The 24317-nt window shown below is 46.4% G+C and overlaps 3 protein-coding genes across 6 annotated transcripts in view; 2 read left to right on the forward strand and 1 right to left on the reverse strand.

Annotated features, from left to right (window-relative positions):
• Positions 1-2866: 2866 nt before the first annotated feature.
• HSD17B10 (hydroxysteroid 17-beta dehydrogenase 10) lies at positions 2867-5307 on the forward strand. The gene is made up of 6 exons (XM_006042961.3): positions 2867-3026; positions 3374-3538; positions 4167-4331; positions 4452-4580; positions 4660-4768; positions 4969-5307. Exons 1-6 carry the CDS (start codon positions 3000-3002, stop codon positions 5157-5159), a joined length of 786 nt encoding a protein of 261 aa, XP_006043023.1. The 5' UTR covers positions 2867-2999; the 3' UTR covers positions 5160-5307.
• Positions 5308-5455: 148 nt separating this feature from the next.
• Positions 5456-18891, reverse strand: RIBC1 (RIB43A domain with coiled-coils 1). 2 transcript variants are annotated; one of them, XM_006042964.3, is made up of 8 exons: positions 18637-18876; positions 18230-18301; positions 12725-12841; positions 11567-11648; positions 11017-11361; positions 6591-6709; positions 5807-6201; positions 5456-5699 (listed from the first exon to the last, which is right to left on the reverse strand). In XM_006042964.3, the coding sequence occupies exons 2-8, from the start codon at positions 18236-18238 to the stop codon at positions 5618-5620; spliced, it is 1149 nt and encodes a 382-aa protein (XP_006043026.1). In that variant the 5' UTR covers positions 18239-18301; positions 18637-18876; the 3' UTR covers positions 5456-5617. The 2 variants fall into 2 exon arrangements, with proteins under 2 accessions (XP_006043026.1, XP_025132159.1); XM_025276374.2 differs by lacking the exons at positions 5456-5699; positions 5807-6201; positions 6591-6709 and adding an exon at positions 10176-10409 and having other exon boundaries at positions 18637-18891.
• A 69-nt stretch (positions 18892-18960) lies between these two features.
• Positions 18961-24317, forward strand: part of SMC1A (structural maintenance of chromosomes 1A) — a 46842-nt gene continuing 41485 nt past the window's right edge. For 2 of the 3 annotated variants that reach the window (XM_044937288.2, XM_025276371.3), the window contains exon 1: positions 18961-19170. In XM_044937288.2, the coding sequence (XP_044793223.1) occupies positions 19062-19170 (109 nt within the window). In that variant the 5' untranslated portion in view covers positions 18961-19061. The remainder of the gene's footprint in view (positions 19171-24317) is intronic. The other variant, XM_025276372.3, reaches the window with a different exon arrangement.

Genomic DNA, 24317 nt, shown 5'->3' on the forward strand with positions numbered 1-24317 from the left:
AGTGGTGGAGTGAAGACCTGAGGTGATTGGGAGAACATGGTCAGAGTCAGAGGCGGTGGTTTGTAAACATGGGGGAATCTTTCCAGGACATGACAAGGTTAACAGTGTGGTTTAGACGAGGTGGTTAAAGTAGAAAGGAGGTGAAGGTCCTTGGAGCTGAGCATAATTCTTCATGAAGCTGGGCCTGCAAATTCTCCCAAGATTGACTGATTTATTCCTTAATTCATATTGAATGTGTAGTACATGTCAGGCAGTGTTCTTAGCATGAGGTAGCCAAGAGGTAAAGGACAAGACCCTGCTGCCACGGGGTTTACTTTCCAGCACATGGAGAACACACAAACACTCACACAAACAAGGCCAGGTTAGACAAGACTCAAAATCCTTAAGGCATAATTCCACAATGCTAAAAGTTCTGGGAAGTATCAGGCTGTTTTTTCATACTTTGGAGCCCAAACTCATTAGGTGACAAAACCTGACCTGAAATAGCATAAGGCTATTTGTAGTCTTGATTCATTCAATGTAAATTTTCATATTTTTGCCTCTAGAACTACTAATGTTTAATTATAAGCGACACTCCAGACTTTTTTTGGTAATTATGCATAGAGTATATGCAGTATGTAGAATTATGTAATATAGGGTATGTGTCTTCAGAATTGAAAAAATTTCGAATTCCAAAGCATATCTGGCCCCAAGTTTGGAAAAAGATGGTGGATCTGTAATTACTATGCAGAGAATTCAAATATGCAATGTGTTGATTCAAAAAACTGGCCCCTGAACAGGAAGGGCAAGGAGAGACTGAAGAAAGAGGCAGACCATTCCAGATTGGTAGGTGGCAGATTTAATGAGCAAGGGAACTTCTAAGGTTTGTTCTGGGTGACCAAAAGACCTAGTAATCTCCACAGGCATCTGCCAGAATCTTAAAAGTTTATATAGAGGTGTTCATGGGATTCAGTTAGGTGGTATTCAGTCCAGATGGTCCCAACACCACCTTACTCTCTCAAGGCTATGTCCTTGAAACAGCTCTAACTGTAGGAACAGTGAGCATATTCCAGGGACATAAGCAGGGTATGGAGTGTCCCAATGCCTGGGTCCAGCTCTGTGGTCAACCTGAGGTTACGTCCTCTTGATGACATCCTCCAACACAATGGAATAGCAACTAAGTGGCTCACAGCTTGAGAGGTGAGGGAGAGGAGGTGACATTGAAGCTTAGTTCTGAATGACCAAACAATAGCAACAACAGCAGCAACAAATACAGTCATGCAAAGATCAGGAGAGCATTCCAAGCAGAGAGAGTAGCTAATTCAAAGATGAACACAGCTGGGGTGGGAGGATAAATTGGGAGATTGGGATTAATATATACAAACTACTATACATAAAATAGCTTCCCTGGTGGCTCAATGGTGAAGAATTCACCGGCCAAGCAAGAGATGCGGGTTCGATCCCTGGGTCATAGATCCTGGGAGAAGGAAATGGCAACCCACTCCAATACTTACTCTTGCCTGAGAAATCCCACCGACAGAGGAGCCTGGTGGGCTCCAGTCCATGGGGTCGCAAAAGAGTTGGACAGACCGAGTGACTAAACAACAACATGTATAAAATAGATAACCAATAAGAAACTACAGTATAGCACAGAAAACTCAATACTCTGTAATGGCCTATATGGGAAAAGAATCTAAAAAAGAGTGGATATATGTTTATATATAACTGATTCACTTTGCTGTACACCCGCAACTAACACAATATTGAAAATACACTATACTTGAATAAAAATTAAAAATGAAAGAACACAAAGAGGGCACTGTGGTTGGGCCATATTTGGCTCCGTTAAGAGTGCTATCACTGAGGGATGGGGGCGCTTCATGTTGTCTGAAAGATTGTGAATCTGGTACTAAATCCTTTCATGGATATGGGGTAGTGACCATGAGTGTGGTAGCAAGTCAACATTTAGGAGGCCCAGAGGGAAGTCTTCCTGGGTAGGAACCCAGATAGGGAGATACTTAAAATAAAGGAAATACACAGCTCAATGAGGCTGAAAATGTAGACTAAAGTTATGGTCTGAAGACCTTGTTTTGGGGAGAAGTATATAAAGAAGTCAGATAAGGTAGGCTCAGAATTATAATTAGGATACTGGTGAAAAGATGTTTTAGGGTGTTCTGGGTCTTAAAATGACAATCTCTGGTTGAGGTCCAATGTGAAATGTGTGTTCTGGGCTTTGGGGTTTAAAATAGGTGGTTAGACATAGAAGACAGTACCAAAGGCTCAAAGATGTTTTTTGCTTCTCTGCTTATGCCTCTTTGGGTTTGTGTTTCTCAGCAGCTGTCTCAGAATGTCGTTTTCTAGTTTCTCTTGTTATGGCTTTCCACATCCGTATCTCTGAGAACCTGTTGGTCATCTCTGTTCTTCTCAGTCGCTTCCTCGACATATTTCTCTGTATGTGGCTCTCACAATCACCATCTTTGTATATCCATGCCTGGGTTCTAGAATCTGGTTCTTTGTCCCTTCCTTTGTCTGTGTCTGTACTGAAATTATTTCTTTTTCCAACTGAACTTTCCAACTTCCCTCTCGGAAGGCATGAACCTTTTATTATTCCTCTGATTATTTTATTATTCCTCTATTATCCCTAGTGCCCCACACAGAGGCTGGCATATAGGAGTCTCTCCGATATGTTTATACTTGAACGGAGGCTTTTTCCGAGGAGTAAGGAACACATTCTCAATCTCCTGTCCCCCTTCCCCCAGCAGAGCTGCAGGCCTGACCAAAGGCCCGGGGGTGTGGTAGTGTTGCGACGCGGCTATTCGCTGTTTTTCCCCGGGTGTAGAGACTCTCTGTCGGGACCTTGCCCGGACCGGCCCTGCCCCCGCGGCGGGTGACGTGAGAGGCCAGCGCCCACTTGTTTGGCTGAGCGGCGGACCGCGCACCTCGCCGGCCCCGCCCCGCGGCTCCGCCCCGGCCAAGCAGCGAATCACCGACAGCCCGGCATGTAGAGAGGCCTGAGCAAGATGGCAGCTGCATGTCGGAGCGTGAAGGTAAACGGGTTTTCGCCCTTCTGCACCCACTGGGACGGCGCAGCCATAGAACCAGCGGGGAGAGATCGGTGCTGGGAGAAAGCGTCACTCTTATCTAGGCCTGTTATTGCGACGGTGGGGCTCGGGAGGTGAAGGTCAACTCTCCGGGGCACGTGCATGTGCCCTGGATGTGGATGTGCACTGGTTGGCTGTCTGAGGATGAGACACCCAGAGGGTCCCATCGTTAAGATGAGGAGGCACATCTGGGTCAAGTCGCGGCGGTGACCGGGAGCCTCTCTCGCAGAAGCCTGGAGAATGGGTGGGGGTGGTCCGCACAGTGTAGTTGTTGACCGAGCTCCTCTTCACAGGGTCTGGTTGCCTTAATAACCGGCGGAGCCTCAGGCCTAGGCTTGGCCACAGCGGAGCGACTGGTGGGGCAGGGGGCCACTGCTGTACTTTTGGACCTGCCCAACTCAGATGGGGAGGCCCAGGCCAAGAAGTTAGGGAAGAGCTGCGCCTTTGCTCCAGCCGACGTAAGTGGGGTTACCTCACCTCTCCCATGGGGTTCCTTTTCATAAAGGTGCCTGTCTTTGTGGGCAGTGGACCCATCTCCTTTTCCCTTTTGGTCTGAGCTGTTTTCATACGCCTCCGGATAAAGAATTTCTAAAGCTGTGATTCACAACAAGGAGGAGGGCGGGGAGGGAGGTTGGGGATTAGCCATATCAGACTCTCCTCAAGGAGATATGTAGAGTTATTGTGCCCTGTAATTTTAATATTTACAAAGTCAAAAAACTTACCCTGAAACAAACTACAGAAAGTAAAGCTTGACGAAATCATATTAGCAAGTAGGGGTACCAAAAAGCTAGTTTATATTCATATCAATAATTCTCACAACTTATCTGATCCACAGCAGTTGAGAATCTCCAGGGGTATGTAAGTTTATCAAAAGAGGGTATAGATTTCAAAGATGTTTTGAAACACTGCTCTGTAATACCTAACATTTTCACCTTTGTCTCACTCTAGAGTTTTCTTTCCTTGGTCTCTCCCTTGCTTACACAGTCACTCGAAGACTGGATTTGCCCTGCGCCCCCCACCCCCTGCACGACTTAGTGGTATGTGCGTGATGGTAGATGAATACCTTCTCCACTTCTCCCTTTGAAGGTGACCTCAGAGAAGGATGTGCAAGCAGCCCTGACTCTAGCAAGAGAAAAGTTTGGCCGTGTGGATGTGGCAGTCAACTGTGCAGGCATTGCAGTGGCCAGCAAGACATATAACTTAAAGAAAAGCCAGGCCCATACCTTGGACGACTTTCAGCGAGTTATCACTGTAAGGCCTTAGAGGTTCTCCAGGGGTAGTAGTAAGAAGTATCTGACTGTGAGTGTCCCCACACCCACAAAAGGCTACCTCTGCTTCAAGTCCTATATCATGTCTCTTCTGGTCCTCCAGGTGAATCTCATAGGCACCTTCAATGTGATCCGCCTGGTGGCTGGTGAGATGGGCCAGAACGAACCAGACCAGGGAGGCCAACGTGGGGTCATCATCAATACAGCCAGCGTAGCTGCCTTTGAGGGCCAGGTGTGTGAGTAGGGACAAGGCTTGTACCTTGGTGACTTGTTGGGGGCCCTACCCCCTATGACCTCCACTCCCTCTCCAGGTTGGACAAGCTGCATACTCTGCTTCCAAGGGGGGCATAGTGGGCATGACACTGCCCATTGCTCGGGATCTGGCTCCCATGGGTATCCGGGTGATGACCATTGCTCCAGGTAGACATATCCCCTCCCTGCCACACCTGGGATTGGGTGGGAATCTGTGGACGATTGAGCAGGGAAGGTATCTACCATCTAAACAGCAGCAGCCTTCTATCTCTGGACATAGGGAAGCACCACAGGTAGAGTTACGGTGAGGAGGGACCAGGTAAATATAAAAGTGAGGGTGGGTCTCTGATTCTGGCTGTCTTATCTAGGCCTATTTGGCACCCCGCTGTTGACCACCCTCCCAGATAAAGTGCGCAACTTCCTGGCCAGCCAGGTGCCCTTCCCCAGCCGACTTGGTGACCCTGCCGAGTATGCTCATCTGGTACAGGCCATCATCGAGAACTCATTCCTCAATGGAGAAGTCATCCGGCTGGATGGGGCCATCCGCATGCAGCCTTGAAGGGGGAAGGCAGAGAGAACAAAGGTTCCTCTGTCCCTCCCCCTCCTGGAGTGCTCTACTCCAGTTTGGAAGGAAGCCCAGTAGCCATTTTGTAACCTCTGCCTATCAGTCACCCTGTGTGCCTAATAAAGTCTCTGTTTCTCACGGAGGAGTGAGCAGCACTGTGTGCTGGGGGAGTTGGCATGGGGAAGAAATGTGAATGGGTGAAGACTGACAGGGTTGGATGCTCAGAACCCATGGGTGGGGTGGGAATGGCAGTACCTTACACCTTTTGTGTCCTATTACAACATGTAACCTTGATTTTAATGAATAACTTTATTACCCAGGGTCACAGGTGGGGTACTGGCTCAGCTCTCTTCCATTGGGAAATGGATTGGGGAGGGGGGGGTCTGCAGTATTTTTCTCTCTGTTATCTTCTGTGAGCTTGATGGTGGAGGTGGGAGAGGACCATCCTGAGCTCAGTCGCTGTTGGTGTTAAATTGCAGATGATATTGGGCTGTAGGTTGATTGGTATAGATTATTGAATTCAGATAATTCTGCCTGTGAAAGAAATCCAGAGGCCTCAGCTAATGGGCTTTCCCTGGCCCTTGCCATCCCTCCCTACCCTCCCTTGGCATTCATCCTTGCTGCCACCCACTAGAACTCACTGGGCTTTTTGCTCCGCAGCCGGCTGCTGGTTGAAGGAGCCCAGTCCCCTCCGAAATTCAGCACACAGCTCCCTTTCCTGTTCTTCTAGCTCCTTTGCTGCCTGGGCCAAGTTTATGGCCTGGCTTTCCCATTTGGCATCCAGTGCTTGTTCAGCTTGGCGCTGTGCTTCCTTTTCATGGTGTTGTGTCTCCTGTACTTTCCTGATGGTGGCTCTCTGCTCTGGAGTCATGCCCTTCCAGCAATAGGGCAGGACCCTGTGGGGAGCCACGGGGTTTTGGGCAACCTTCGGGTTCTCAGTCAGTAGGTCACTTGTGATCTGGTTCTGGACCTCCACGAGGTTCGCCTCCTGTTGTTGCTGATGCTCTTGGCGCTGCTGCTCAGCCAGCTTAACTGCCTGGTGGGGCCCCCAAATGTGAGCGTTTGGATGCCCAACCTCAGGGAGCTGTCAGTCATAGGGGGAGGGGGAGACATGGCCCTACTCTCCCCCATCTAAGGGAGAGAAGGAAGAGATACTGCATGGCCTTTGAGTGACTTAAGGTGGGGGAAGGGGTGGAATGGGCAGGGAACTCCTTTGCCCTCTGGAAGCCCTTAGACTGAGAGACTGGGGAAAGGAGGGCAGTGTTCTGTTCTCAGATCATCCTGAGCCTGGAGGTGGGGAAGGGGACCTCCTGCCCTAAGACGGCCCTAGGGTGAAGGGGGAAGTCCCCAGGTAGATGAGAGGGCTGGTTTGATCGGTAGATTGGGGAAGCCTGGTGCCCTGGATGGTTCTTATGCTGTACATACCTGCACTTTGTTGGCACTGGCCGTGGCAGCCATCATGGCTATGTGGCAGGACTCCTCCAGCTTGGCTAGTTGGGCGGCCCGCATGTCCATAGCTAGGCATAGCTGGTCATCGAGCATGTCTACACAAAGAAATATGGCCAGGGCACTGTCATTCAGCCATTTGTTCAGCAAGCTTTGTGAATGTATGTTTATGCGTGTGCAAGCTATGTCTATGTATGTTTGGGAGTGGGGTAATGTCCTCATTGTAGGGATGTGTGGAAGCAGCTACTCTTTGGGGCTAGGGATAATAAAAGTGACAGCCACAAGGATTTCTCAGGTGCCTCACTGAAAGATGCTTCCAATGGACCTGGGTCTCAATGCCAGCTCTGTTGCTTTGGAGCTGTGTGACCTGGGGAAATTATTTCATCTCTGAGCTTCAGACTAAGGGCTAGGCTGCAGGCACAGCATGAGCAAAAGTATTGAAAGTGCTCCAGTCCAGCTACAGTGGTCTCCATGGTGTTACTAGAACATGCCAGACATTTCTGCCTTAGGGATTTGTAATAAATGATGCTATTGTCTCATGTTCTTTTGCTTCCTTCAGGTCTTTGCTCACTTTGCTCCTCAGTGAGGCCTTCTGTCTTTCCTACCTAAAATTGCCACCTGCCTGACCCCAAAATTTATCCTCCTCCTCTGATTTATTTTTCTCCCTAGCATTTATCACCATCCAATATACCTTACATTTTACTTAATTATTTTTGTCTATTGCCTGTCTCTCTACTCACTACAGGGTAACCTTTGTAAAAGCAGGGACGTTTGTCTGTTTTATCCACTGCCATACACTAGCACCTATATCAGAGCCTGGTACATAGTGGGTGCTCGGTAAATATCAAATAAGGAAGTGAAGAAACAGCATGATCTGTATCTTAAATTACAAGTAGTCTGCTCTTGCTGGAGCATAAAATGCAAGTGACTAGGGAGCTCTACGGGGGCCAGACTAAGGACTGGAAACTTGACCCTGAAGGTGATGGTGAATATGGAAGGATTTTAAGTAAGGGGGTGACATGGTTAGATTTGCATTTTAGAAGGCTCCTTTTGGTGCCAGTATAGAGGACAGTGAGGCTGGTGGGAGACAGTGGAGGTAGGGAAGCCATCTTGGAGGCTATGGCAGTAGGCCAGCTGAGAGGGCTGAAACCAGGCCAGTGATGGAAAGGATGCAGGGGAAATATATGGAGGTTTCATCAGCAGAATTTGATGGATTGGATTAGGGAGTAAGGGAGAGCAAAAGACTTGGATGCTTCCCAGGGTCCTGGCTGGGATGACTCTGTGCATGATGTGGCCACCTCTGGAACTAGAGGATACAGAATGCAGAGCAGGTTAGGGAGCACTGATGAATTCTCTTTAGGAAGCTGAATTGGAGGTGGTCAGCAGCCACCTGGATATCTGACTGCAGGTAAAGAGTCCTCAGCATAGAGATGGTGATGTGGTAGCCGAAACCAGAATGAGGGTCGAGGGCACCTGAGGCAAGTATACAGGGTAAGGAGAGCAGTGTGCCAAGGACAAAGTCTCTAGAAGGAAGAGGAATCCACAAAGTGTGGACAGAAGAGGAATGATCGGAGAGCTATAGCAGAATATGCTGTCACAGAAGCCAAGGAAGAGAGAGGTTTAAGAAGGAAGATGTGATAAGAGTCAAGTGTAGCAAGAAAGTCCAAGTAAAGGAGAAAAGACTGAACAGAGCCTCTTGTACCTGATAACACCAAGGGCATTGATGATTTTTTTAAGAGTAGTGTCAGTGCAGGTGTGTGGGGAGAAATAAGATCTCAGGAGTTGAAGTGTGACTGGGAAGTTAGGAAGGAATGACAGCAAGTGGAGACAGATTTTTCAAAAAGTATGGCTGTAAAGGAAAAGAGCTAGCTCATAGCATCTAGAGGAATCAGAAAGGAGAGAGGCTTTTGTTTTATTCTTAAGGAGGGTTATACAGAGACTTCCGTGTTGGTCCAGTGGTTAAGAATCCTGCCAGTTCAGGGGACACGGGTTCAATCCCTGGTCTGGGAAGATTCCACATCCCTCGGGGCAACTGGGCCCATGTGCCACAACTACTGAAGCTGTGCACCCTAGAGCCCATGCTCCACAACAAGAAAAAGTCCTTGCGCAGCAACAAAGACCCAGCACAGCCAAAAAGAAAGAAAAAATTTAAAAAGTTTTTTAAAAAAGGGGTTAGACATAAGCATGTTTATAGCCTTCACAGAATACGGCCCATGGAAAGTGTTGAGAACCTCAGGGCCAGGGCATACCTGAGGGAGCACAACCTGCATGGGAGGCAGGGGGAATGGGGTCCAGAGCATAGGTTGAAGGCTTGGCTCTGGAGAGGCACAGGGACAGACTTCGGAGACTGGATGGCAGGGAAAGGGAGGATAGGGGTGCCTGGTTTCATTTTGGTCTTCATAGCAACTCAAAGAGGAAAGGTCACCCCATGTTTCCAGATGAGGTCCAGAGGTGAAGTAAAATGCCTAAGGTTACATAGCCAGCGCTTAGTAAGTTAGAATCCAGATCTCTCAAGGAATCAGCTCATGCTCCTTTCATGACACTACACAGACTCTCCCCCAGCATTCTGCTGTTCTGTTGCCTAACTCGACCTTCTTGTACACCTGCCTGCTGTCACTAGGTGGCTGGCCCCTGGTGCCACTGCAGCTACTTTTTGGTGATTTGGTAATCACCAAATACTCCTAGTTTCTCAATCTAATAGGTTTCTTTTCCTATCTGAACTTTTCTGAGGGCATTTGACATTATTGACGACTCCCTCTCTGAAACCTCCCTTGGTCCCTGAGTCCCCATTTTCTCATGGTGACAGAGCAAATATGGTGTAGCAATCAAGAGTGTGGGCTCTGGAGCCAACCTGCCACCTGAGTTTACTTCCCCCCTCCATGACCCACTAGCTGTATGACTTTGGGCAACTTAATATCTCTGTTCTTCAGTTCTTTCAGTTTCCTCCACAGAAAATAGGGATATCACTAGTACTTGCCTCATAGGGTTGTTGAAGATGAAATAAGTTAATACATGGTAGAAAGCTTGGCACAGTGTCTGGTACACAGTAAGTACTCAGTAAGGGTTAGCTCTTCCTCTTGCTGCCCACTCTGCCTAGAATGGCCTTTTCTCATTCACTCTCTGCCTTGCCAAAATTGTACCCAGCTTTCTAAAATTTGGTTCCTGACAGCTGGCCTGTGCCAACCCCCTACCATCCCTCCCTTCCCCTGTGAGAACTAACACTCCCATCTTGATGTTCCCTCTGTGTCCTACAGACTTCCCTCATAGCTCAGTTGATAAAGAATCCAGCTGCAATGCAGGAGACCCCGGTTCAATTCCTGGGTGGGGAAGATCCTCTGGAGAAGGGATAGGCTACCCACTCCAGTATTCTTGGACTTCCCTTGTGGCTCAGCTGGTAAAGAATCCGCCTGCAATGTGGGAGACCTGGGTTCGATCCCTGGGTTGGGAAGATCCCTGGAGAAGGGAAAGGCTACCCACTCCAGTATTCTGGCTTGGAGAATTCCATGGACTATATAGTCCACGGGGTTGCAAAGAGTCAAACACGACTGAGTGACGTCTTGTATCTATTTCTATCACAGTACCTGTCATAGTACCTAACGCAGTGTTAAAGCATAGACATTTGCTGGTAAATAACTTGTGCATTTGTTTTTTCCTTTTATTCTAAACTGATTTTCTGGAAGTCCAGTTCTGTGGGTTTCTGGAGGGCAGGGTGCCTGTCTTGTTTATTTTGGTCTTCAGTTGTGAATTCAGTGATGATTTTGTTGAACTCCTGACACTGGCAGGCAATGTACTAGGTAACTGGGATATAGAGGTGGAAACGAAAGATGTGGTTCATCTTCAGTGAGCTGACATTTGCGGGGAGAAAGACATTCCACAAATACCTCTATGGTAAGTGGTATAACAAAACACTGTGCTACAACAGGGGGTTTTAAAGGTGAGCGGTGTGAGTAGGTAAGAGATGGTCCTTGCCCTTACTCTAATGGAAGAGGGGAACATGGCCACAGATGTCAGAGTCATAGTAGCTACTGGTTATTGTAGCTACTATTCTACTGATGCTTGTGCTTTACTTACAGCGTCTCATTTCATTCTCACATGAGCTGTGTGGTATGGATAATTTCCTCATTTTAAAGATAAGCAAACTGAAGCACAGAGAGGAGGGTTCATTTCCCAAAACTAGCTAGTAAGTGGCAGGACCATTAGGTTTGTCTCTACTCTGCTGTCTCCAGGTAATGGAGTGGCAGGCTATCAGGGATCAATGGCTACACTGTCAGTTGATGAAGGAGATTGGGACCTTTCAGCATCAGCCCTTACGTGAAACTGGACCTGCCCACACAGTTCTGGTCTTCCGCTCAGGATGCCTCCCCACTGGGCCTCAGGTCACAGCCTGGAGGGCCTCGCTACTTACCTGCACAATTCTCATCAACTCTGGCTTGCTGTTGCTCTTGTAGCTGCCTCTCCAGGCTGTATTGGAACTGCTCCTGCTGCATTCTCAGATATGCGGCCCTCTCCAGATCTTCCCCAGAGAAGCACTGCAGGCTGGCTTGGCCATAGTAGGGAGCATTGTCACCAAAATAAGCTGGAAACTCCCTCCAGAGTTGGTTTGAATTCCAGAAGTCTAATTCACACCTCTTCCTGAGTTTCTGCCTCTGTTCTCTAAAGTTTTGGACTTTCTTGGCCAGCCGACGTGTCCGTTCTGCCTGTTCCTTCTCTAGCATCTGAGCCACCAGATCATATCGCACCTGGTTGGTACCTGGGGGTGGTGGGTAGGGGCATGGAGAAGGCCCCACAGGAGAGACAGCCTATTCAGCACAGCCACTGCTCCCAAAGGCCCGTCTGGTTTGTCTTACCACACCCCCCAGACCTCAGGCTGCACTCCAGAGCAGAACTGCCCTGCCTTAGCCCACTCAGGTCCTTGCTTTTCCCCCCTGGCTGGCCTCCGGCCTTGGGCTTTTTACCATAAGCTGCCTCCTTGCTCCGTTCTGTTGTCTCCTGAAGCTTTCGTTCTTCCACCTGGTTGTTCAGGGCTTCAACATCCACCTGATCCCAAAGAAATGGGCTAAATCAAGGTAGGAGCTCAGCAGTGGGCCTCGAATGCTCTAACACAGACTGCTCAGAATTTATCTGCCTCAAAATCCTCCTATAGGATCCACAGTATCTACTGGATAATGTCCCACCATCTCACCATGGTTTGTAAGTCCCTCGGTGGTCTAGCCTCTGCCTCCAGCCTCTTCTCACCCTCTTCCCTTCTCCCACCCTCAGGAGCTCTGCTTACAGTTCTCTACATACATATCGTATGCTGTTTCATACTGATAGCCTTTGCTCCAGCAGCTCCCTCCACTTGGAACACTCTTTCCTCCCCTTTTTACCCAAACTCCTATTCATCCCTTAAGACCAGCTGAGACTTTCCTGATCCCTCCAGCAGGTGCTACTCCCATAGAACCTAGGACCCACTATCCTCATTACCTTGACCTTTGCCTCTATTGATTGTCTCCTAGGCTGTGAGCTTGCTAAGAGCGGAGACTAGGCCTTAGTCAGCTTTGTGTCCCTATTGCCTAACCCAGTGCTTGGCACAGAACAGGCCTTGAAACGTTTGCCAACTAGCTCTCAAGTCACACCACTCATCCACCCACCCAGCAATCTATTTTTTTCTTAACTATCAATATTTTCTCTTTATTTTGATTATAATTCATTTAAAACATTTCAAAATAGTGCAAAAGGGAATACAGCTTAGGGAAGAGTAAGTGTCCCTCCCATCAGTTACCAGTTTCTTATGTAGCCTTCCAGAGAGTTTCGGCATATGCATGCGATACCAAATATTCTTTATAGACTTCTTTTGGCTCCATTTACTTGTCTCTTGAAAACCAGACCACTTGGCCCAGAGTTGACTGGAGAAGAGTCAGCTGTCACTGGCTCCTCTTCCCCTTCACCTCTAGGCCTCTTTCTCAGACCCTCACCACACGTGGGGGTGGGTGCCTTTTTCCCTTCCTCCTTCCTTTATAACCCTGCAGTCTGCTCGAATCAGGGAGGGGCTGTGATGGGCACGGCTATGTTCTTCTCCTGGTGTAAGAGTGAGGGGACCCCTGGTCCAGAGAAAGTCCCCACTGCCCACTCACCCCCACGACTCTGGTCCTCACATCGAAGAATGGACTCTGTCGCTCCTTTTCTTGATTTCTTCTAGCTTCGATGGCTGCCACCTCCTTGGGATCTGGTGGCAGATCTACCTGATACATCTGGAGCAAGGGTGAGTTGGATGGCCAATCAGTGCTAACCATCATACTTGACTATACCCCCACCCCCATTCCTTTCTCCCCACAGTATCTTACCAGCTATTGATTCCTACTGATTTTACTTCCTGACATATTTCATATCTGTGTTCTCCATCTCTGCTATCACAACCCTAATTCAGGCCTCACAAGCTGGTGCCAGATAATGTTCCCAGGAACCTCACTGGGCTCCCTTGCTCCAGTGTTAGGCTCTCTACTGCTTCTCTGCCTTGGCTACCAAAGTGATTTTTCTGAAAGCAAATCTGACCATGGCACACCTCAGCTTAAAAGCTTTGAAAGCATCTATAAAGCAAGGGGGGCTTCCCAGGTGACTCAGTGGTAAAGAATCAGCCTGCCAGTGCAGGAGATGCAGGAGGGAAGATCCCCTGGAGGAGGAAATGACAGCCCGCTCCAGTATTCTTGCCTGGAGAATCCAATGGATGGTGGAGCCTGGTGGGCTACAATGAGTTGAACAGGACTGAGCATGCATGCATGGCATAAACCAAATTGTTCCCCAATGTTTTTGTTTTATGAGTCTTCATGATCTGATTCCTGCTCACCTTTCCAAGTCTCAAACTGATTTACAACATCCCTTTTGCATTACGCTCTATTTAGTTTTCTCTGTTTTAGTAAATGCCACCACCGTTCCCCCTTTATTTTTATTACTTATGCTGTAGTCAAATTAAAGGCTTAAATTTGCCTGTATTCCTTTGTATTTTGGGAAGCCCAGCCAAAGCCACAGTCAAAATCTCTTGCTAACATAAATCTGATCATGTCTTGCACCTGCTTAAAATCCTCCATTGGCTTCCTGCCACACTTAGAATTAGACCCAAACCCCTTACTGTGGGCTTTCAAGATTCGGTTCCTGCACACCTCTCCAGTTCATCTCATGCCTCCCTCTTCCTTGTTTACTGTCCTCCAGGTACGCTGGCTTCCTATCAAGTCCTCCAACACTACAACTGTTCCCACCTCAGGGCCTTTATACATTGCATTCCTTTGCTTGGAATACCATTCATCAACTCCTTCTACAGCTAGTTCCAACCTCATTCGTTCACTGTCTAACCATTTTGTAACTAAAATATTTGATGCACACAGGGGAATTATATATAAGCCATATGTAACTTAGGAAGCATGATAAAAGAGACCCATGAACCAACTCCCCAGTTAAGAAATAGAACATGATTAATACTATTTAAGTGTCTTGTGTCTGTTCTCCCTCATCCTTACCCTAAGAACCACTATCCAAAATGTCACCATTCCCTTAGTAATATGCACTAATATACCATATATGCGTGTATGATTCCCTGAACAATATTTTAAAACATTCTGTCTTGAACCTCGATGGAGTATCACACAGTATGCATTCTTCTGCATCTTGTTTTTTTCACCCATGTTCATTTATCAATTAACAAATATTCGTGAAGTGCCTACTGACAGACAATCCCTTAAGCATTTGAGAGACATCAAGGAGCAAAAGTGACAAAAATCTGAGTCCTTGTGAAAGTTACTTTCTAGTGGGGACAGACAAGACTAGAGAGAGTACATTAATAGTTTGTAAGAAGATCAGTGCTTTGGGAAAAAATATAGAGCAGGATAAGGGGAATTGGAAGTGCTAAGGAAATGGGGAGAGTGTTGCAATTTTAAATATGGAAGTCAGGGGAGGCATAACTGGGAAAGAAATAGTTGAAGAAGGTGAGGGAGTCTCCTATGCAGTAAACTAGGAGGAGAGCACTGCAGGTAGAGGGAACAAGTGCAGAGGCCTTAAGGTGGACACAAGAGGCACACACACATTCAAGAGGACAGCAGGGAGGCAAGTGTGTGAATGAAGGAGGAGTGGGAAATAACATTAGATTGGGTGGGGAGATGCAGAGCATGTAGGACTTCACAGACCATTGTAAAGGCTGCAGCTTCTACTCAGAGAAATGGGCAGCCATTGGAGGATTTTGAGCAGTGGGAGTAATGTGTCCTGTCTTTGATTTGTAAAGGATTGCTCTGGCTGGTGTGTTAAGAATAGACTGGAGGGGATGGGAAGGGAGGCTACAGGCGGGAGACCAGACAGGAGGCTATTGCAGTTGTACAGGCAAGAGATGATGATCACGCCAGGTTAGTAGCAGCAGATGTAGGGAGAAGTGGTCAGATTCTGGATATATTTTGAAGGCAGAGCCAGCAGGACTTCCTGATGGATTGGGCGTGCTGTGAGGAAGCAGTGTTAAGAATGATTTCAAGGATTTGGACTGGGGCAGTCAGATGCATTGCTATCAACTAAATAGTCTGTATGGAGAGAATAGAATAGGATGAGAATCTGGAGATCGGTTTTGGAGGTGTTGAGTTTAAGAGGTCAATACCCATTGATAGATACAGATAGTATGGAAAATTTTGTTATTTTTCAAAAAGATTTGCTATTGGGAATTTCCTTGCTGTCCAGTGGTTAGGACTCTGCACTTCCACTTCAGGGGGCATAGGTTTGATCCCTGCTGGGGAACTAAGATCTCACAAGGCCCCCCAAAAGTTTTCTTTGCTATTCCTCCTTACAGGATTCTATATTGTTATCATATTGCCCTCACGATTAGCCACATAATCTGCTTTGCCCTCTGGAAAGTGAGACTTGACAGTGCCATTCCTAAGCAGAACTAAGAGCCATTAAGTGATAGCCATGTTCTCTCTTTACTGCTGTGGGACCAGCAATGTCCCAGGTGAGGGCTGTCCCTTCAGTCTTGGTCCTGGAGTGAAGACAGAGCAGAGATGTAGCCAATCCACAATGGACAAGAAGCAGAGTGAGAAACCTGTCTTTATGAGCTGCTGAGACTTAGAAATATTTTTTAAGAGTTTATTTGGGCAAAAAACAAATTGGGCACTGCCAAACCAGAAGTGGTTAAGAGCTTAAGGAAAGATGTTTAAAGAGATGGAAAACAAGGAAATTATTTGATTGGCTATAGCTGAAGTGCTTGTTTTATTTGAGAAGGCCTAGTTGACTGTATTTGGATTGGTTGTTCTTAGGGTTTTTTTAAAATAGTTTTTAAAGGTTACTTCCCATTAACAGTTAGTACAAAGTATTGGTTTTATTCCCCCTGATGTACAATACATAGCTGAGCCTATCTTATACCCAATAGTTTGTACCTCCCACTCTTTTACCCCTATAGTACCCCTTCCCCATCACTGGTAACCACTAGTTTGTATCTGTAAGTCTGCTCCTTTTATATTATATTCACTAGTTTGCTTTATGTGTTAGCTTCCACATGTAGCCGCTGAGATTTTGAGGTTGTTTGTAACCTCAGCATAATTCAGCCCTTCCTGACTGATACAAGGAATGTAAAACTATGAGGCAGTAAGAGATCTCTAAGGTACTCTAGGTGGATAAGAATGCCTCAGGGGAGATAGGGAGAGGAGGAGCCAGCTCTGGAGGCTGAGTGGCAAGAGAGATGAAGTGAAGTGTGAAAGTCACTCAGTTGCTTCAGGCTCTGAGAGGTGGAATGGGCTTAAAAACGGGGGTTCCCTGTCTGACAAGCTGAGTGAAGAAAGTGCTTTTGGGAGGAGAGAGTGAGCAACTGATGATGGGTTAAATAAGATGAGGACTGAGAACTGACTGATTTGAAGGGGAGGGTTGCTTCTGACCTTGATGAGAACATTTTTGGTGGGGCCTGACTGAAGTGGGTTCAAGAGAGACTAGGACTCTGCAGCACAAACAATCCAGTTTAGTTAATTGCCAAAAAAGAGGAACTTGTAGATCAAGAGAGATATATATACAGCTGGAAGTGTCCCTAGTATATGCCTAGAAGTGGAAGTGCTGGATCATAGGGCATCAGCCTATTTAAACTTTACAAGATAATGTTATTTTCCAAGAAGACTGTACCAATTTATACTTTCACTATAGTGCATATAAACTCTAGCTACACCACATCCTCAGCAACACTTGATAATACAGACTTTTTAATTTTTGCCAACTTGTGGGTATAAAGTTATAATTATCAATTTTAATTGGCATTTTCCTTATTGCTGATGAGGTTGCAACATCTTTTCATGTGTGTTTTGGGCATTTTTTCTTTCTCTTCTGTGAAGTGCCCATTCATATCTTTTTAAAAAATGTTTGTCCTCTTCTTATTAATTTTAGGAGTTTCTTATGTATTCTGCACACCAATCATTTCTTAGTTTACCTGTGGGAAACATCTTCAATTTGTGGCTTGTGTTTTCACTTTGTTATTATTTTATAGTAATTTATGTTAACGATCGATACATACAAAGGAAAATAGTTAACACACATAAGTTATGAAAAGTACAACAACAAAATGAACACCTGCAAACCCTCCACAGAACCCAGATTGATACTTTAGAAGTTTTTTGTGTGCACTTATCATCTTTTCACCTTATGTTATAATTTGGAGGAATTTGAATGCAGTCAAATTTACCAATCTTTTACTTTAAGTTCAGAAGTTTTTATCATTTAAGAAATCCCCTGAGGTGATAAAGATATTCTCCTATATATCCTAAAATTTCTAAAGTTTTGCTTTTCTCATTTAAGTTTTTAATCTATTTAGGAATTGCATGTTGTATATGGTGTGAGAAGTAGGGATCCCATTTGATTTTCTCTCCAAAAAGCTACATTTCATCTTAAATGGAAGTTATTGTTGTTTAGTTGCTAAGTCCTGTCCAACTCTTTTGCCACCCCAAGGTGTAGCCCGCCAGGCTCTGCCATTCATGGGATTTCTAGTTCCTGTCCATTATGAGATTGCTGTCCTTTGGTCATTTTATCCCCTCAGCCTGATCACACCAGTATCTCCCAACTGAACTTCATTTACTCAATTGCATCAACCAGGCTTTCTCATTTTTCTGGACTTGTCCTAAGACTTCCCAGCCTCCAGACATCGTTTAAAAAATAGTTACAGGAATGGCTGTAGCAGCCACCAGACCCTTTCCATGTCTAAGTCTAAGCGCTGACGCCAGCTTGCTTATATTCCATCTGCCACCACAATATAAGGTCAAACTGAAGGGGAGGATTCCACAGACAGCTTCTTGAACTGCTAACATCATGGCTTAATAAAGAGCAGGTAATAAGGTAATGGGGGATGATGGGATGGAGCAGAGGGATAGAAAAGATGGGAAACAGGAAAGGGACAGAAAGGTCAGGGGCAGAGGGGGAAAAGAGGAAGGAGGGCAACTGGGCGGTTGATAGGGGTAGAGGACAGAGCAGAGAAAAGGAAGGGAAGCAAGGGACTGGTCAGAGAGGGGATGGAGAGGAGGGAATTGGATGGGAGTGAGGCATGAAAAGACAGATAAGAGGGGGAAGGGAAGAAGTTATTCGATAAGAGGTGGAGAGCACAGGCTTAGGGACCCTGACTCCCAGGGTTTCACACAAAATACCTTTCTCATCAAGGAGTTCCAATTGTGAAGCTCCCAGGTTAGGTCCAAGACTATAGCGGCAGTCGCTGAACCCTGCTTGGAGAAGAAGGAGAGAGGCGCGCGGGCGGTGGGGGGGTGGGGGGGGAGCGGGTAGGGGTAGTACCTCTGGCCACAGTTTTCCCCAGCCCTTATCCCCGTCGCTCCAGAGTTCCCTCGACTCCATTCACACCTCATCCCCGTTAACACCCTATCCCATGTATAACTCTACCCCACTCCAATTCAAACCTCAGCAAGATTTGAGCTCCTCTAACACGGAATCCTCCTGCTGGCCCCTCCGTCCTCCCCTCCCTGGGGTCATTCCAATTCCCGACCCTTTTCTAGTCTGAACCTTCCCGCCGGCCAGGCAAAAGCCGCAGCCGGGCTCCCACCTTCCTCTTGCCCTGGAGGGCATAACCCTCCTGTGACTTCTGACTTGTCTCAGCAAGGGTCGGCCTCGTCAGCCAGCTTTCCGGGATCCTCAAAGCTGCAGACACCTCACTGCCCTGCTTGCCTCCTCAACTACAAGGTCGCTTGTAGCGGCGGTTTGCATTGCCATGCAACAAGGGGGCGGGGCCCGAACGCCAGTCATAACCTCGCGCCTTGGCAACCAATCAACAAAACCGCCACATCTGTCCGAATGCCCCGCCCCTTGGTTCCCGCCCGCACCGGAAGTCGAAAATCCCGTTAGGCCTGGACTTGCTCTCGCGAGGTTTGCTGTCCGCCCGGCCTGCACTGCGGTGTTTCCCGCGCGGGCTATCCCAGTTGGCGGGCGAACGGCGCGGCCTTTCTTAGCGCCGGCGGCGCTGCCGCAGTCATGGGGTTCCTGAAGCTGATTGAGATCGAGAACTTTAAATCGTACAAGGGTCGGCAGATTATCGGACCATTTCAGAGGTTCACCGCCATCATTGGACCCAATGGCTCTGGTGAGATAAGCCCGGCTGCGGCCCTGCTCACGTCCCAGCCTGGACCCCCTATCCGCAGCAGAGTAGTACAACCCAGCCTTTGCAGCCTGAAATGTCGCGAACCCTAGGAGGTTCCTTGCCCTTCCAAGAGGTTCGATCCGGACCCGCTTTTCTCGCTCGGGTGCTCCGAGTCGAACCTCTTCCCCAGGTGTCAGCCGCCCGCTCATTGCGTGACCCCCGTCCCGGCCTGAGTGGTACGGGCCGAGATGTACGTTACCCCGCCCACTGCCCCTTGCCTACAGAAGTGGCGCGTCCGGAGCAGGCTTCCAGTCGCGAGCCACGCAATTCCTCGCCGGCGCAGCTGCATCCGGCACATTGTTTTAACCACCGGGAAGATGTGGGACCGCTCGTGGCCCTCTCCTGGCCTCTGGGCCAAATGGTATACTTTTGCTTCGTCCCAGCGTCTCCTCCCGCCTCGCGTGGGTACACTCCAATTCCTTTTTTTTTTCTTTTTTCTTTTAAAAACTCTTCTCTGGAGGCGGCACTTTTGAATTTCGAACTCCGTGCTCCAGTCTCGGTAGTGCTTGGGGTCTTGAACCCCCCATCCTCAACTGAGAAGTGGGGATGCCTCGAATTAGCCCCTTTCCTACACCTGAAACCGTCGAAAGTCAGAAGTCTTTAGCTTGTCAAATTTATTGAATGTTTACTGCTATATAAGGATTTGTTCAATCAAGGTGCTGTGGAAACAGCGCAGAATAGAATAAGCCACGCTTTCAGAGAACTTATATTTCGAGGGGAAAGACGATAATAAAGGAGAAAATAAGTTATTTTTCGGCTGTAATAAGTGCTGTGCAGGAAATTAGATTGATGTAATAAAGTGATGATGTGATAAGTGACTCGGATGCCTCTAGGAAGAGTGGTCATTTAGTTAACAATATTGTATTGTATATTTCAAAATTGCTAAGAGTAGATCTTAAAAATCACAAAAAATATTAACTGTGAGGTGATGGATGTTAACTTACTGGGCCAGCCATTTTGCAATATATACAAATACGGAATCATATTGTACACATGAAACTAATACAGTGCTGTATGTCAGTTCAGCTCAGTCGCTGTTGACTCTTTGCAACCCCATGGACTGCAGCACGCCAGGCTTACCTGTCCATCACCAACTCCCTGAGCTTGCTCAAACTCATGTCCATCAAGTCGGTGATGCCATCCAACCATCTCATCCTCTGTCATCCCCTTCTCCTGCCTTCAGTCTTTCCCAGCATCAGGGTCTTTTCCAGTGAGTCAGTTCTTCGCATCAGGTGGCCAAAGTATTGGAGTTTGAGCATCAGCTCAAACTCCAATACTTCCAATGAATATTCAGGACTGATCTCCTTTAGGATTGACTGGTTTGATCTCCTTGCAGTCCAAGGGACTCTCAAGAGTCTTCTCCAACACTACAGTTCAAAAGCATCATCAATTCTTCAGTGCTCAGCTTTCTTTATGGTCCAGTTTTCACATCCATACACTACTAACAGAAAACATAGCTTTGACTACAAGTCAGCAAATAATGTCTCTACTTTTTAATATGCTGTCTAGGTTGGTCATAGCTTTACTTCCAAGGAGCAAGCGTGTTTTAATTTCATGCTGCAGTCACCATCTGCAGTGATTTTGGAGCCCCCCAAAATAAAGTCTGTCACTGTTTCCATTGTTTCCCCATCTATTTGCCATGAAGTGATGGGACCAGATGCCATGATCTTCGTTTTTTCAATGTTGAGTTTTAAGCCAACTTTTTCTACTTTTCTCTTTCACTTTCATCAAGAGGCTCTTTAGTTCTTTGTTTTCTTCCATAAAGGTGGTGTCATCTGTGTATCTAAGGTTATTGATATGTCTCCCAGCAATCTTGATTCTAGCTTGTGCTTCATCCAGCCCGGTATTTCACATGGTATACTCTGCATATAAGTTGAATAAGCATGGTGACAATAAACAGTCTTGACATACTCCTTTCCCAATTTGGAACCAGTCCGTTGTTCAGTTTCCGGTTCTGTTGCTTCTTGACCTGCATGCAGATTTCTCAGGAGGCAGATAAGGTGGTCTGGTATTCCTATCTCTTGAAGAATTTTCCACAGTTTGTTGTGATTCACACAGTCAAAGGCTTTGGCATAGTCAGTCAAGCAGAAGTAGATATTTTTCTGAAAGTCTCTTGCTTTTTCTATGATCCAACAGATGTTGGCAATTTGATCTCTGGTTCCTTTTGCCTTTTCTAAATCCAGCTTGAACATCTGGAAGTTCTCGGTTCATGTACTGTTGAAGCCTAGCTTGGAGAATTTTGAGCATTACTTAATTCTCTAGAATGTGAGATGAGTGCAATTGTGCAGTAGTTTGAACATTCTTTGGCATTGCCTTTCTTTGGGATTGGAATGAAAACTGACCTTTTCTGGTCCTGTGGCCCCTGCTGAGTTTTCCAAATTTGCTGGCATATTGAGTGCAGCACTTTAACAGCGTCATCTTTTGGGATTTGAAATAGCTCAACTGTTATATCTTGTTAAAATTGGGGGGAAAAGGAAAAAGGAAGAAAGGGTAGTCAGGTACAGTCTCTATTTCATATCTAAATTCCCTGTCTAAATTATATACCAAGGATTCCTCCTGTCTGCCCGCTGCTGCTGCATTAGCTATCTATTTGGAATCCTGCTGTGTTCCTCCACCTCAGAAGTGTTCTAGCTAAATCACTTCCTAGCCTGAGGGACTGCCCTTGCTGAAGTAGCTCTAACTGATGACCTTCCCTGGAGACTTGCCTAGATTTTTCTCTCAATTAAGCAGGGTTTCTCTATAGCAGCACTATTGACATTTCCAGTGAGATAATTCTTTGCTCTGGAGTCCATCCTGTGCATTGTAGGATATTTAGTGGCTTCCTTAGCTTTTACCCACTAGGTGACAGTAGCACCACCCCCATGACTCAGGTATGACAATCAAAAATGTCTAGACGTTACCAGGTGTCACCTGGGAGGAGAGGCAAAACGACTCCACTTCCCCCCATCTTCTTAGATGGCTAATGCTTGGGGTTCCATTGCAGTTTTTTATCGATTTGTTTGGTGGCCCCCGTGGAAAGAGCCAGGATGCACCTTTTGGCATTCAGTCCCTTCAACATGGGTAAATTTGTATGCGCAAGTGTTCCAAAAAAACCCCTTGGTCTGACTGCCCCTCCCTTACCTGTTCTTTAGTGTGCAACTCACAAGACTTGCTTTGATTCCCTTCAGTGAATTTCTGCTCTAGACACCTGGTACATGTTAACTTTTATTCTGTCTTGAATTCATGGTATGTATTTTGATATCTTCATCACTGGCCTGTGGAGTTCCCCAAAGAAGACATTCCTTGAAACATTTTATCATTGTTCAGATCATAATGCATGTTATAAAAATGTTTACAATATTGAATGGTTGCAGGTAGGGAGACCTTTGATTGTGTGATGTTCTTGTCATCCTTGGAGAGCATGGGAGAAGCCCAAAGGTTGGAAATGGGTTGCCTAAAAGACTGACTCCTCATCTGCATGTTGTGCTAGTCCTGCTGTGATGAGGGAAACCAAGCTAAGAGTCCAGACCTGGTTTGGATAGAATAAGATTGCCATTTGTTGAGCCCCCACTATGTGACAAGTATCAGTACTTTACTTATTCGGACATTTTACATTTAAATTCTCACAGTGACCCTAGGAGGGAGGTACTGTTATCTTTGTTTTATAGATGAGAATACTGAGGCACAACAGGTTGTGATCACCTGCACACTTAATTCTTAGAGCCAGGATCACAACCCGTGCCTGTCACACCTGTGCTACTGCCACTCCCACAGAGAACTATGTGCTTACCCATTGAGTCATGTTTTTAAGATTTTCCAGGTGAGGGAAAGGAAAGTCAGCTAAATGTTAGTTGCTCAGTCGTGTCTAACTCTTTGTGACCCCATGGACTGTAGCCTGCCAGGCTCCTCTGTCCATAAACTTTTCAGGCAAGAATACTGGAGTAGATTGCCATTCCCTTTTCCAAGGGATCTTCCCGACCCAGGGATCAAACCCAGGTCTCCTGCATTGCAGGCAGATTCTTTACCAACTCTGCCACCAGGGAAGCTCAGTAATCCCTTATATTCTGGAATGGTCCTCTCCAAAAGACATTGACTTTTTAAAAAGACCAAACTAGTTGTCTTGTAGAACATTCCACATTCTGTGTTTGCCTTAAGGTTTCCTCATGCTGTCATGTACCATGTTTCTCTAGATGCTGTATTTCTTATAAACTGGGGGGTAGGTCTAAAGGTCTGTTTAGATTCAAGTTGAATATTTTTGGAAAGATAATTCATAGTGATGCTGTGTACTTCATGTATCACTATAAAGACATGCCTTCTTAAAAATGTTAAAATACGCATAACGTAAAATTTACCATCTTCACTGTTTCTGAGTGTACAATTCACTAGTGTTAAATAATTCCAGTTGAGCTAGTTCAAATCCTGAAAGATAATGCTGTTAAAGTGCTGCATTCAATATGCCAGCAAATTTGGAAAACTCAGTGGCCACAGGACTGGAAAGGTCAGTTTTCATTCCAATCCCAAAGAAAGGCAATGCCAAAGAGTGCTCAAACTACCGCACAATTGCACTCATCTCACATGCTAGTAAAGTAATGCTCAAAATTCTCCAAGCCAGGCTTCAGTAGTACGTGAACCGTGAACTTCCAGATGTTCAAGCTGGTTTTAGAAAAGGCAGAGGAACCAGAGATCAAATTGCCAACATCCGCTGGATCATCGAAAAAGCAAGAGAGTTCCAGAAAAACATCTATTTCTGCTTTATTGACTATGCCAAAGCCTTTGACTGTGTGGATCACAATAAACTGTGGAAAATTCTGAAAGAGATGGGAATACCAGACCACCTGACCTGCCTCTTGAGAAGATGAGAAGATAATTGCCTGTTACTCCAGGTGTTTCTTGACTTCCTACTTTTGCATTCCAATCCCCTATAATGAAAAGGACATCTTTTTTCGATGTTACCAACCAGTCTTTTCTAAAGGAGATCAGTCCTGGGTGTTCTTTGGAAGGAATGATTCTAAAGCTGAAACTCCAATACTTTGGCCACCTCATGCGAAGAGTTGACTCATTGGAAAAGACTCTGATGCTGGGAGGGATTGGGGGCAGGAGGAGAAGGGGAC

This window comes from Bubalus bubalis, chromosome X (genome assembly GCF_019923935.1).
Source record: "Bubalus bubalis isolate 160015118507 breed Murrah chromosome X, NDDB_SH_1, whole genome shotgun sequence".
In the NCBI taxonomy this organism is placed as follows: Eukaryota; Metazoa; Chordata; class Mammalia; order Artiodactyla; family Bovidae; genus Bubalus; species Bubalus bubalis.

Excerpts from the sequence above, each read along its gene's own strand:
- HSD17B10 (XM_006042961.3), top strand. The coding sequence starts at position 3,000 with ATGGCAGCTGCATGTCGGAGCGTGAAG. Across the intron at positions 3,027-3,373 it reads CTGCATGTCGGAGCGTGAAG|GGTCTGGTTGCCTTAATAAC; the intron begins GTAAACGGGTTT and ends TCCTCTTCACAG. Across the intron at positions 3,539-4,166 it reads GCGCCTTTGCTCCAGCCGAC|GTGACCTCAGAGAAGGATGT; the intron begins GTAAGTGGGGTT and ends CTCCCTTTGAAG.
- RIBC1 (XM_006042964.3), bottom strand. Across the intron at positions 11,649-12,724 it reads TGAGGACCAGAGTCGTGGGG|GTGGATGTTGAAGCCCTGAA; the intron begins GTGAGTGGGCAG and ends CTTTGGGATCAG. Across the intron at positions 6,202-6,590 it reads CCAGTGCCAACAAAGTGCAG|GCAGTTAAGCTGGCTGAGCA; the intron begins GTATGTACAGCA and ends GGGCCCCACCAG.